Genomic DNA, 13,115 nt, shown 5'->3' with positions numbered 1-13,115 from the left:
GCCCCCTGTGCCCCCTTCATTAACTCCTACCAGTTTAGACTAGGGAGAGGCTCGAACACAAAGGGAAAGATTCCAATAGACTTTGTTGCTGTGTATGTCAACCAACCATCACACTAAACGTCTTCCTCTCAGGCATCCTCTGATGGTAATAGAATACCAGCGTAAGCACAGTGCCATACGACGGCATGGATGCGTTTCACATGCTGGGTCACAAAGCAGTTCTGTTAGAGACACCTTGAGCACAGATTGTGTCTTTATTATTTAAAAAAGATGCTTCCTGATTAACATTCCTGGTAAAATTAGACGTCGGAAATCAAAACAGACAGGAAGATGGTTTGTATTACAACAGAGACATGCATAGGGTATGCATTTGGCAGCTGCGCGCTCTTCTAACAGACACAAACACTCGCTCACCCGCACGCACACACACACAGGACAGAAGTACTACCCTGTGTACACATTCTTTCAGTATTTTGTGTGATCAAAGCAGCATAATGGACTTTAAAAGTTGTCTTTTCAGTGTACACGTGCCAATGTTCTCTCTACTGTGGCTCACATTAAAAGCATTTCTCTGCAGCACATGACAGGCAGATATGTGGTTTTAGTCCTTTAGTCAGATAACTCAAAGCACGTCACACATACCCACTGACATACACACTCACACATGGGAATCTAGACAATTCTGGACTGTTGTGCAAAACTGGTAGAGGAATACTAGTAACTTGTAAATCAGGGCGCTGAATTTGTTTGTACATAATTTACAGAAATATGGAAAACAGGTTTTCAAAAACATCCATAATTTTCCTTGCACTTCACAATTATGCATTACTATTTGTTGGTGTATCTCAAAACATAATATAATACATAAAAAAATTAAGAAGTATTGATACTTTGCAAATAACTTATATATATATATAAAACTGTATGCAAGCTAAAAGAGGGGAACTAGGTCAGCAGTGAGAAATAACTAATAATTAGCAACTGTCGACTCAGTTTATCTTTTATATTGCATGTATGCCTTTAAATACTGTGTTTCCCATCTCTGGTCCCCAGGATTGACTGCCCTGGATGTTTGAAATGTTTTTCTGCTTCAACAAACCTGATTTAAACTGATGGGTCATTAATGGCCGTCTGTTGAACTTGATGACACGCTGAGAAGGAAATTAAATCATTGAACCAGCTATGTTGAAGCTAGAATACATTTAAAAGTGGAAGCACAAAGATGTCTGAAGGGGTCCAAAAAGCAACCTAACATCCATCATTTAGTTTTAGCTTGAAGCGGTTTAGGTAGGGATTTCTATATACGTACGAATCAGAGTGGTGTGTTGGACTTGTGTAATATTTTGATATAAACTGACCTAAAGTGGAAGGTAATGTACTTTCAGCTGGTGAGCTTACTTCATCTCCAGGATCTCCTCCAGCTGTTTGCGTCTCTCCTGCCGCAGTTGATTGAGGTGTCCATCTCGATCATGTAGGCACTTCTGAGTGGAGGACAGACGTACTTTAGTGGCATCTAGCTCCTGGCGAGTCTTCTCTAAAGCTCCCATCAGCTCCTCCAACTATTTAAGGGGACAACAGGTTTATAGGTGTTAGAACTTCCCACAATAACCACATTGCTATGTTCTAAAGTGCTGATTTTAGTGGCTAGAGCCGAAGCCCGTTTCATCCTGAGGTCTTCATCTTTCACCAGGAAGAGTGTTTATAAGAGGCAGGGTGTCTCAGATATTCCTGCTTAGCAGTGCAAAGCTTAATGAACTTTAAAAACAGAGCGCATTTGCACATGAAGGCATAGGAGCCCACTCTGTTAATCTATTTTTGCCTGTAATGTGTTCCCACTTATAATGAAAAAGGAAAGATTAATTATTTCTAGATGTAAATATTTCTTGATCACAAGTACTATCAGTTCTTCACAAACAAGAGAAAAACATATATTTTTTTGGTTTAGGAATATAAAACAACTTTTACACAGGACAAGCATATATATATATATATATATATATATATATATATATATATATATATATATATATGACTGCATTACTCTTCTTGATATAACTTCCAAAGGATTGGTGGTGAGTTAACTGTAGGAAGACCAAGGAAAAGGGGATTCATCGCAACTCATTTATTTTAGAGTAAAACGCAAAATATCAGTTTTGCCCCCTCACTGCATGTGGGCTGTGAGCAGTAAAGCCTGTGAGTGCTTAAATGGTTAAGATGAGATGAAATGACAGCCTAAACATGGAAATCAATGGACAGTCGACATCTTGAAGGAGGTAAAATTATTGTGGTTCATAGGTTAGTTGAATGGCATGTTCAATGACCCTTGGGATGGAAACGACTTTCCCCTCTACTCGCCTCCTTTCACCACTTATTTCATCTTCCTCATAAGTGTGCTACTATTTCAGGGCTACTGAAGATAATGTTCAAGCTCTCAAGTGCATCTCCTTCCTCTGCACACTCATGCCCTCCAGCCAATGCGAGCCTATGTGTCCAAGCGGAGTGCCTGATAGACAGGATGTGACCTCAGGGCATCTTTATCCTAACACAGGAAGGGCTCTAATTGCTCAACAACAACTACTTCACAATAGGATGCAGAACTAGTCAAGATGTTCAGATAAAAATAAAAGAGTGTCTCATTATCTTTATTTGACTTACTTTGAAGATTTATTATACGACAAGCCTAAAAGACAGTCGACTAAAAGAGATACAAGGAAGAAAGAACCAGAAGGATAGCATTTAGAGGAACAACAGCAGGGGTCAGACATGAAAAAGGCAAGGGGCATCTTTTATGAAGGAACCAAATCGTTCACACATTTTTGGGACACTGTATGTCCTCCAGCTTTCTAGGTGTGTTTCACAGATGTCAGATACTCATGAATATCACATATGGAACAAGATTTCAAAGACTGTAAGCGAATACAAAGAATCTTAATGGAAGTGAAGAATTTTTATTTTAGTATATCAATTAATCACAACAGTTCCGCCGTATGATGCAGACAGACATGTGGCTGTGTGAATTTAAATTATGGTACACAGGAAAAACTGTCTTAATACCTCTTGAACTTTGTTCACATTGTGTCAAGTTAAAAGCACAACTTTCCCTGTACATTAGTGGGATTTGAGGTGACAAAATTAAAGCGGGGCATACTTATGACATGGAAGAAAAGTGGCATGTGGTTTTTAAAATTTTCTCAAATTAAAATCTATGCAATAAGGTTTATTTTACAAAGATTTTATTTTTTTTTGCAGACCTCAATGTATGCAAATACACTCCTTTTTTTATCTTGAAAGTCAAGGTTCACACATGTAACTTGATTTCGATGTACCACCATGACTGTCAGTTTTTAGCTTTTCTCCTGCCAGTCCCTCATTAGTGCACCACCCAGGGTAGTTGTCATTGCACAATCACATCATTAATAAGGAATACAATGAATTTTAGCAAAAATTAGGGACTTAATCTGCTTAGGGGTGATCCTGTGCGTGCTAATTTAGCTCAGCTTCAAGAAAAGGCTCTCCAACCAAACTAAGGCTGGCTAAGGCTAGTACACTTTAGTTGATAAGCTGATTGAGAGCTCAAAGGTAGAGACCAAATCCCTCTGGTGCATTCATGCCATGTTCCTGGTTCAAAGGCCTAGTTCAAACGCCAAAGTGGGAAATCGACAGAAAATGCATTGGGAAGGCAGCGCGGACATAATAGCATGAGACAACTTAAGAAGGCCAATGGGAAAGAACAAGGATGGATGGTAGAGGTGATTTCATGAGAAAGAAAAAAGCTGAAAGGGGCAGAGACAGAGTGAGAGACTTAAAGGATTGGGGTGTGAAGAAAAGTGACCTGGGGCATTACCCATGTTACATTTCATCAGGTCAGGCTGACAGAAGATTTTCAGCTCATTACACATCATGAGACTTATTATTCTGGGACAGAGGGAAGAAATAAAATCAAACAAAAAGAGAGGGTGTGAGAGAATGAGAGTTTAGTAGGGCACTCTGAAGCAGTGCCAGGGTCAGGTGGTCTTTCCGACAGACGTGACCCTTTTTCTGGTCTGTAATCACATTCCTCTCTTTTCTTTCTGAAACCTTAGAAAAATGTAATTTGTCAACTACCAGTGAGCATCAGAGTCTGGGCATCTGTAGTGAGATGGATACCTTTAACTTTTTAACATTTTGTTGGACTACAATCACAAGTTGCAATGTATGTTTTTTATTATTATTATTATTTTGTGTGATCAAAATAAAGTAGTGCGTTATTATGCAAGTGGAAAGAAAATGAGATATTCTTTCCAGAATATTTTCTTTCTTACTAATGAAGATCTTAAAACAATAGTTCTTTATTTTATTTAGCTTTACTGTCAAAACGACTGAAGCTCAGCAAATAATAAAAAAAAGAACATTTGTGAATTAAGTTCTGCACTTTCATTGAGTAATTTTAAGATTACCATTCTATCGTAGCTTTGGGTGAATGTTTAAAGTTATTGCCCTGGCAGAAAGTAAACCCCTTTAACCAAGTCAAGTCTTTTATTGGTACTAACATGTTGTCTTTCAGTGAAGCCTCATTAGTAGCTTCATCTATCCTGCTTCCGATCTCCAAAAAAAAAAAAAAAAAATTAGGATCCCCACAACATAAAACTCCCACTGCCGTGTTTTATTGTGGCGATGGTCTGAAAGGAACTAGATATTATTTAGAGGTATTTCTTTAGGCTTCACATTCACACACTAATTTGTGTTGATCTGTTATTTACATCTGCAATATGTCTAAGTGAAGAAGTTCAAGGTTTAAGAGTATTTTTTTATAAAGCACTGTAAACTGCTAGTGTGACTACATGGCTCCTTATTTTCTTAATGTCCAGAAAAGTTCTAAAATTGTGTAAATAAAAAGCAAGTTGACTGGAACTTTTGGAGTCACTGGGAGTTAATGTCTCACAATTCATGTTCTGTCTCTTCTTCACATGAGTTAACTTGGGTTGAAGCTAAATAACCTACTTCTTCACATGCAACAAGTTCCTCAAGACTGCTTTTCATTTCTTTCCGACTTCTCAGAGGATTAAAATATTGTTTAATAAACACAGTATCCAAGCTGAATGCAAGTTGAGCGTGAAAGTATGCAGAAGAGGAAAAAGCAAGCCACAGTTAACATTGGCTCTGGCAGAATCTTCTAAACTAAGTCTGACCTTCTCTAACTTGGCTCTGCTGTCGACCAGTTCTCTTTTTTTATGTTTCAAGCTCTGGTAGAGAGTGTGCTCAAAGAAATACAGACATATTTCTACCTCATAATGTTAGTTCTAGTTTTAACCACCGTTAGCTCTCAAATTACTTGTGGCACTCATAAGTAATGCAAGGTCATTCTCATTCAAATGCACACTCACACCGAGAGGAAACATGCTCCCTTGCCCTGTTTCTTTTTCCCACCGCAGACACACCTACACTCACATTCAAAAGCACACACATTCATTTTTCTTATTTTTATTTTTTTATTGGCCCACATTAATATGTAGAGCAACCAGCTAGCAGTCGAAAACATAGACAAACAGCAGGACATGCATGTTTAAAAAAGGCAGACGAGTCTGCAGACCTAAAGTCGGTTTGTTGTAAAAATACATATTACATATTGCATACGCGCGGATGCACGGCATGTTCAATGTGCACACATTTCCATGCAGACACATTTAACAAAGGAAAATAAACCCAGACCACTTTAATTATTCCTGATTTGATTATTTGCTTTAGAATTTCAGCTATGAGCAAAACAAGACAAAAGCTTCTTTAAAAAAATAAAACAAAAAAAAAACACAACTACGAATTATTTTGGGTTAACATACTATATCGCACAAAAGAATTAAGTTTCACCAATCAGGCTGCAGATACACATGTAACCGCATGGGGGTGTTGCTCCCATGAAAAGATACTGTACATGAGGCTGTGTGCATTTATAGGTCTGTAATATGCAGGATTGTGGTCCACCATAAGTGTGTGCACCATCATATGAACCTGTCTTTGGGCCTGAACACGGGCCGCCTCCTCCTGCGCCCAAAGGGCCTCCCTATGGGCCGAGGTGTTCATGGTATCCCTCAGAGCCTTCTCCAGCTCCATTATCCGCTCCGCCGTCTCACGCATGGCATCCTGGGAATTGCAAAGCTTGACGTGAAAGAGGGAGAAGAGGAGTAGGTTTCGGAAAAAAAAAAAGATGCAAAAGCCAAAGACAGAAGTTTTGTTTTTTTAAATTGCTTTAAAATTTGGTCTGAAATTATTTTTGAGCTCGTTTTTCTGCAACATCGGTTAGTAATGCAGAAATCAATTTACCAGTCATTTGAAATTTTGTTTTGCACTGATGGTTGATTGGCTAATAAAATGCTGAAAAAAAAAGAAACGTTTTCTGTCTGCACTTTTTTTTAGCTTGGGACAAATTTAGTAAGAGTTACACACTCATTCTTTGATATATCCTACTCCTATCTTTTGATTATGCTTTGCATGTGGTCAACTTCAGGAATTCTTACATGTAAAGAAATGCTTTCTCACAGAATCATCTTTTACCTCTTAAATGTACCATAATTGCATCTCGTTGAGAACAGAGTCAAGAATAAAAAGATGCCACACAATGAAAATGTACCACTATGATAAAAACACCTAGGTTTTTATCATAACTGGATTTACTCTCAGCAGAGTGTGTAATTCTTTTCTCCATATTTCTTCACCCATGGCTAGTCGTAACCCAACCACAATATACTGTAAGTATTTTCTCCATCTTCTTTTTGTATTGACAAAATAAAAAGAGTGATTTTTGATGGTCTCTTCCAGTTTTTATTCCTCAGCCACATTTTCGACATAGGAGCAGATCCCTGACATTTTGTCTGTTTGTAGCAGATACAAACTGAACCACCAATTACATGAATAATACCGTTACATTTTGGGTGAATATTTTTTGCACACTTCTGGAAGTCACAAGTTAAGAGTTTTATGTCTGTTGGTTCAACAGCAAACAAGTACAGAAACGTCCAGGGTAAAATTTGCAAATTTGTAATTGTCACAGAAAAACAAAATAAATATAGCTAAATTACAATTAGCTGCTGAAGCAGTTCTTGAAACTGTAATTTCTAACATCTTGCTGAAAGTTGCACTCACCAATCCTAAAATAAGATCGCCAGGACCAATGTGGATAAATGGGGATAATCTGCTACTCCACAATCTAAATGTATGACATTTAGGTGTTAGATCACAAAAAGAACCAGAAATTGGCTCATAAAAACATGATTGATACCATTTCTCACTTTTACTACTAGTGAAAGACAACTGCAGAAAATCAGTAATATTTTTCTCGCTTGCTCTCATGTAAGTCATCTGACTTGTGAGTGTGGGTGTGCAGATCACACTGTGGGCTTCCCACTCACACAATTTGTGTGTGGCCTGTTTGACACCTACGGTGAGGGCAAGAAAATGATCCTTCTCCACACTGGTTGATGGAACCGTGAAGAAAAACCCGGAAAAGAAAAAATAAACCACCTGATTTTCTTTCAGATTTTTTTACTTTCTCTTTGATTCTTAAAGTGTTGATTTGCTTTTATGTTCACACGTTCACACTTTTCTTAGAGCGGGAACCTATCTTGTGTGGATGAAGAAGCCTGAGCAAAGTGCAGGAGTTTCTGTACAGGCAAGTTGAATGACAACTAAAATATCTGAAAGTTCATGAAAACATCCTAAAATAAAAAAAATAAAAAAAATCAAACATGACAGTTTCATGTCTGGTAAACTGAGCTTATCCCTCCGAATGGACATGTTGACAACAAAAGCCTACGTATGCAAATGTGATGTACGTAGCTCAAATAGCAGTGCTCGGAGAAAACACATTTTTGGTTTCGTAGCTAGCAGAGCATTTCTTTAAACGGTACCATAGGTCACACATGAGGATTCAATTGTAATGGAGTCTCCAGATGTAGAGAAAGTCATTTCATGAGACATTGCCAGGGAAACACAAGTGGAGTGTGAATGCCTTATCACTTGCCTCAAAATACTTTGCATTAGTTTGAAACCTCTTTTAACTCAGTTATAAAACCGACGCATCAAACCGACACTGATGATGACGATACACCTTAAAGCTGGTAAAATCAAAAAGTGAACTTGGGCTCTTCTTTTCAGCACACCACAGCTGGAAGTAAGCAACATACAGCCGCACACACACACACACACGCAGACACGTGTTGTGTGTGTCAGCAGCTCAAAACCGTAATTGGTTGTGACGGACGGGCAGTAATTCGATGCACCAAAATCAACAAGGGCCAGTCTGACCCCACACCACACACTGAAACCTGCACACACTCACGCATACACGCCCCGCTGAGAGCGGGCTGCCACCACTGGACCTCTCAAGTGCAACCTGACCAGAAAGCTGTGTCTGCATGCGTGTGCGTGTGTGCTGGCACATGTGCAGTGCGTGTGTGTTTTATATGTATGCGTCAAAGTGTACAGACATATTTCATGAGAGTTTTGTTAGTAACAAGAGAATGCTTCTTTGAAGAATACGTAACAATTTAGAAAGTTGTAAGAATTTTTAAAATCATAGTTTGCGCAGAACCGGTCATCGCCTGAAGCCCTTGGGAAGGATTACTATGATTCTGGCTCTTTCTGGTTTGACGGAAAGATTGCAATCACTTTTATAAGCTAGTGAAGAGTGAGAAAATGCATATTTCCAGCAGCTGTGAAATTAGGATCCCTTGCTTCACATTCATTAGCACACAGCGTGTGCAAAAATCAATCTCCATATGTGCAAGAGCAGATGAATTTAAAAGGAAGAGAAAATCTAAGTAAAACGAAACCTTAAAACCCATGGAATAACAGTCGTTTGATTTTTATTATTATTATTGACTCCAGAAATTCTCCAGATCTTTAAACAGATTACTGACAGGTGCCGTTGTCTCATCATCTCTAAAAGAGAAAAAAAAAAAAAAAAGCTGTGCAAATGATTGAAATTAATACTTCCGATGTGTGCTTTCTCTGTGTTTGCAAAGTGCAGCATGGTGCACTGGAGACAATGGACCGGAGAGATGTTATCGGTTTGTCCCACATAAACTGTCCTGGAATGACAGGGCAACTTTATTTGTGTGTGTTTACCCTTGGAGCGTGCTGTGTTCCTGATGGAACCAGAGATAAAGGCAAAGAAGAAAGACCGCATGGGGAAACAGACAGAGGCAGTGGCCATAACACAACTTTAGTGCTGGATCAAGCAAAAATATGCAGCGTACAGACTGCACTGAAAGGATCTTTGCAGATAGTGGCCTGGAAGATGCTATGTTTAACATACAGTTTCCCCACATGAACTCTGTCTGCACTGTAGATACTATTTCCCTTAGACTGCGAATATTATTCAATGTTAGCCAGACCCTTTTATCTTAGATAAATAATTCATGAGACTCTGGTTCTTTTCCTGGCAGTTTTAAACACACCATGATTAATCCGTTTCATAAGAAAACAACTAATTTGGGCCCCCTATCATTCAGAACAAACACAGCTACTCTTTGTCTAAAGTTCTGGCAAAAAATAAAAAGTAAAAATCACGAAACAGCTGATATAATTTATGATTGATATCAGCATCTAACAGTGTTGAGCCTTGTTTTAAAGTACTTCATTGTACAGAGACACCACTTTTTAAAGTGATAAACCACTTACAGCAGATTTTAACTTAGTTCTTCCAGGATGACCTTTAGTACGATTAATATCAGTCAGAGCACCATTTCACCTTTACCAGTCTCACTATAACATCTCGGTTTTCCGAGATTAAACACAACAAAGTGGAATGAGCAACAGCTAGCTCACAGGCTCAACTTTTACATTACGAAACTAGTGATTAGTCCTGAAATCAGACTGTAGCGTGGTATAAAATTTGTTCGGTATAACAAATTTATAAATTTGTTATAAAAGTATTATTGATTGCACTTTAAAAATTAGGTAACTTTATGTTATTAAAGGTAAAGTTTAAACAGTAATGATTTCCTGGTTAATGTCAAGTTGTCATAACAAAGACATTTTGAATAATGTCAACTTTGTATTAAAAGTGTCATAATTTACCGAATGACGCTTTATGACAACAGTCATAACTATTCATGAAGGCTTATTGATGTTCATGACAGGTGTTATGTCATGTTTATGAAAGTGTCATGACAGTCTTATTCAACCCCCTTCAAATAAAGTGTTACCGGGTTGTCTTTGATTAATAATAACTGAAACACTGATCAACATATTTAGTGTACATTTGATGATAATTATTCTTTTGTTGGCATTTGACAAAATGCTTTGTTGATTGTTTCATAATCGGTTACGATGTTATGTTTGAACTAACTTGTTGCTGAAATGTGTTGTTAAATAAACTTGACAGACTTAAATAATTCCCCCTTAATGATGGTCGGTCATAAATGCATTACTGCCATCTTATTCATATAGAGTGATTTACTCAAGTATCAGTCTGAGCCATCATTGTCACAAAGGGTTAATTCTTTGCTATGCTAATTTACAGAACTAAGAGTTATGAAAACATCCCCAATGTGCCCTTCTACGTGAACCGGTTTCCTGTAAAATTTTGTTCTAATTTGAAGTTCTTGCTTCAAACTGTCTAAAGCTTAAGTCCCCTGGATCCAACACATATCGCAGGCCTTTTTACTGTGATTTGTGCTTTCCTGACCATTTAGATCAGAGCATGTCTAATAGTTCCCAGATCACAGTTTGTGGCAAATTAATGCCAGCCCTCTAATCATTAGGCCCTCCATTTGTAGAACAGGCACATTAAATATTCATCTACATTCCACAAACCCCTCGTAACTTTCTTCTTTGCTAAATTCTTGTCAACAACTTAAGTTTTACAACTAACAATTATGTTTATGCAACAGAACAAATGTTCTCTCTGCTGCCATGTCCTCAACTTTAATGTATTTATATTCTGTCATCGATATTAGCATATAAAATTTGACAGAAGCCTACAAGTTTATAGATATTATCTGGGTTAATTTGTGATGGCCCTGATGCAACCCCTTTTTCAAAGAGTGATTTTTGTTTCACCACCGATGGTAAAGATGATGCTGGTCTTAACTTTATTTATATTTTACACAGTCGTTCTAAATTTAACTCATAGTTTTCTAAAATGAGCAAGATTTGCAACCTTTAACAAATGGATGAATCATCCAAATAATGTGTTATTGTTTGCTGTTGTGTAGTTCCTTGTAGACTGTTCTAATAGCTCTGTAGTAGCCTGTGTTGTTGTCTAAAATATGAGGACACAAAATTGTGATTTACTTGTGAAAAGAGTCTGAGGAACATTAGCTATACCCCCAGGGGTGGTCCTAGCCTGTTTGCCGCCCTGGACGAACAACATTTCAGAAACCGTGTCCATGTTGCCCATTTCAGAAATCGCCACTGTATAGTCCTATTTTATGAACAAGAGATTAGAGGGAGAGTGGAGACTACAGATATTCCTTGTGTGATTCTGTTATCTGGTGTAGTGGAGTTTCTTGGAAAAAGAAAAAGAAAAAAAAAGCCATCCGTGAAGGATAAGCGGGAAATGATTAAATGGTGATTTCCTTCTGTAATGCGGATTAAAGCAGATAAGAAAGCCTAATTGATCAAATAAACTGTTTCTGTGTATTTGGCGGTGTGTAATTAAACAACAAAAGGCACATTTTTGAGATCACTTAGATATGCTGTTCAAAATGTGATTTAAAAGCTGTCTTGTTGGAAAAAAAAAATAGCTGTGTTTCATTAGCTGATTTTCAAATTCCTCAAAGCTTGTCATCAACAAACAAATGAAGCAGCGCATTCCTGAATGCCTCTTTCTGTGGTATAAATGAATTTATTACACTTAAAGTTTTGCTGACAGTTTAGGCTAATTGTTGTCTTAGAAACTGGGGCAAAAAAACAAAAAACAAAACTGTTGTGTCGTTGGATCCATTGTCAGAGAACAGTCGTATAAAACAGCTGCCAAAGAGACAGTGGAACATAACTGGTCAATGACTGGAATCTGAAATTGGATATGCTTTAAAATTTGTATTTCCTTTGGTCAACAACACCATGAAAATCATCTACAGCTGGCTAGTTGTCAGCCTTTACAGTGCTTTGGTTGGGGTCTGCCAGCAAAGATGGGGGAAAAAAAAAAAAAAAAAGAATACAACAGTTCTGCTTAAAGACAGGGTCCTGTTCTGTGCTTGCTTGAGGGAATATAGAGGCTACTTCATTGGCCCTCTGGGACTGAATTGGCATGACTGCACTCTGTAGTGGTCTCTCAGCAGATCTCCCCAGCCCAGAATAAAAGCATGCACCGAGTAATGCATGCGGGGAGAGTAAAGCACCTGACTCAGAATTAGATACCTAATTTATCAAAAGTAGTGCATCAAACTGCTGACAAACTCTGTTCTCTATACTTTTTTATTGTGTATTTGTTGTACTACTTTCTGATATGTCCTAAGGGTTAAGATAAAGCATGAAAAAGTCTAAAATACCTTAGACAAGTCACTGTCCAAAACAAATGACTTTCCATGTGAATGACATGGAAAGAGATGAGACGTAGAAAAGCAAGACACTCCTGTTGGTCCTGGCAGGAATCACGTAACGTACTGGAGTGATGATGTGAGGAGAATGTTGTCCCGACACCACAAATGAACTCATTTGCGCACATCCATAATGTCATTCCAACCTGTGATAAAGAGTGTGGATGTCCATCTGCCAAGGCATCTTTCCTCATCTCGCCAGGCACAATCTGCTTCTGGATATTTGGAGACTTGATTTGCCTTCAAGCAAAGAAAAAAAAACAAAAAAACAACCAGTGATGAAAAGCTGGATGAAGAAATCAAATTAGAACATTTGCTATGTGGTAGTCATTATGTGATAAAGTAAGACATGTTTGGTTTCCTTGAAACCTTTATTTGTTTGAGCAAGCATAAGGATTTCTTTACAATGTTCACTTACAAAGTTTAAGCTTGTTAGTTTATTTATACTGTAGGTCTATATGTTAGCATATGCAGTAGCCTTTGGTTTGTCCACTTTCGTTCAACCTTAGCATCAATTAAGTTAATAAATAGATTAGAGGTGTGCCGATCGATCAGCCACCGATCATAATCAGCCACCGATCATAATCGGCTGATTGC

The 13,115-nt window shown here is 37.9% G+C and overlaps 1 protein-coding gene across 1 annotated transcript in view; it reads right to left on the bottom strand.

The window, feature by feature from the left end:
* Positions 1–13,115, bottom strand: part of LOC106930121 (ERC protein 2) — a 154,656-nt gene that overhangs the window by 72,954 nt on the left and 68,587 nt on the right. The window contains exons 12-14 of the mRNA XM_088007322.1: positions 12,665–12,758; positions 5,986–6,132; positions 1,399–1,559 (exon numbers count right to left, since the gene is read on the bottom strand). Coding sequence (XP_087863448.1) covers positions 1,399–1,559; positions 5,986–6,132; positions 12,665–12,758 — 402 coding nt within the window. The remainder of the gene's footprint in view (positions 1–1,398; positions 1,560–5,985; positions 6,133–12,664; positions 12,759–13,115) is intronic.

This window comes from Poecilia mexicana, unplaced genomic scaffold (assembly GCF_051168715.1).
Source record: "Poecilia mexicana isolate PSO_F unplaced genomic scaffold, ASM5116871v1 scaffold_7, whole genome shotgun sequence".
NCBI classification, from domain to species: Eukaryota; Metazoa; Chordata; class Actinopteri; order Cyprinodontiformes; family Poeciliidae; genus Poecilia; species Poecilia mexicana.
The sequence above is the reverse complement of the archived record's forward strand: the minus strand, read 5'-3'. Positions and strand labels throughout refer to the sequence as shown.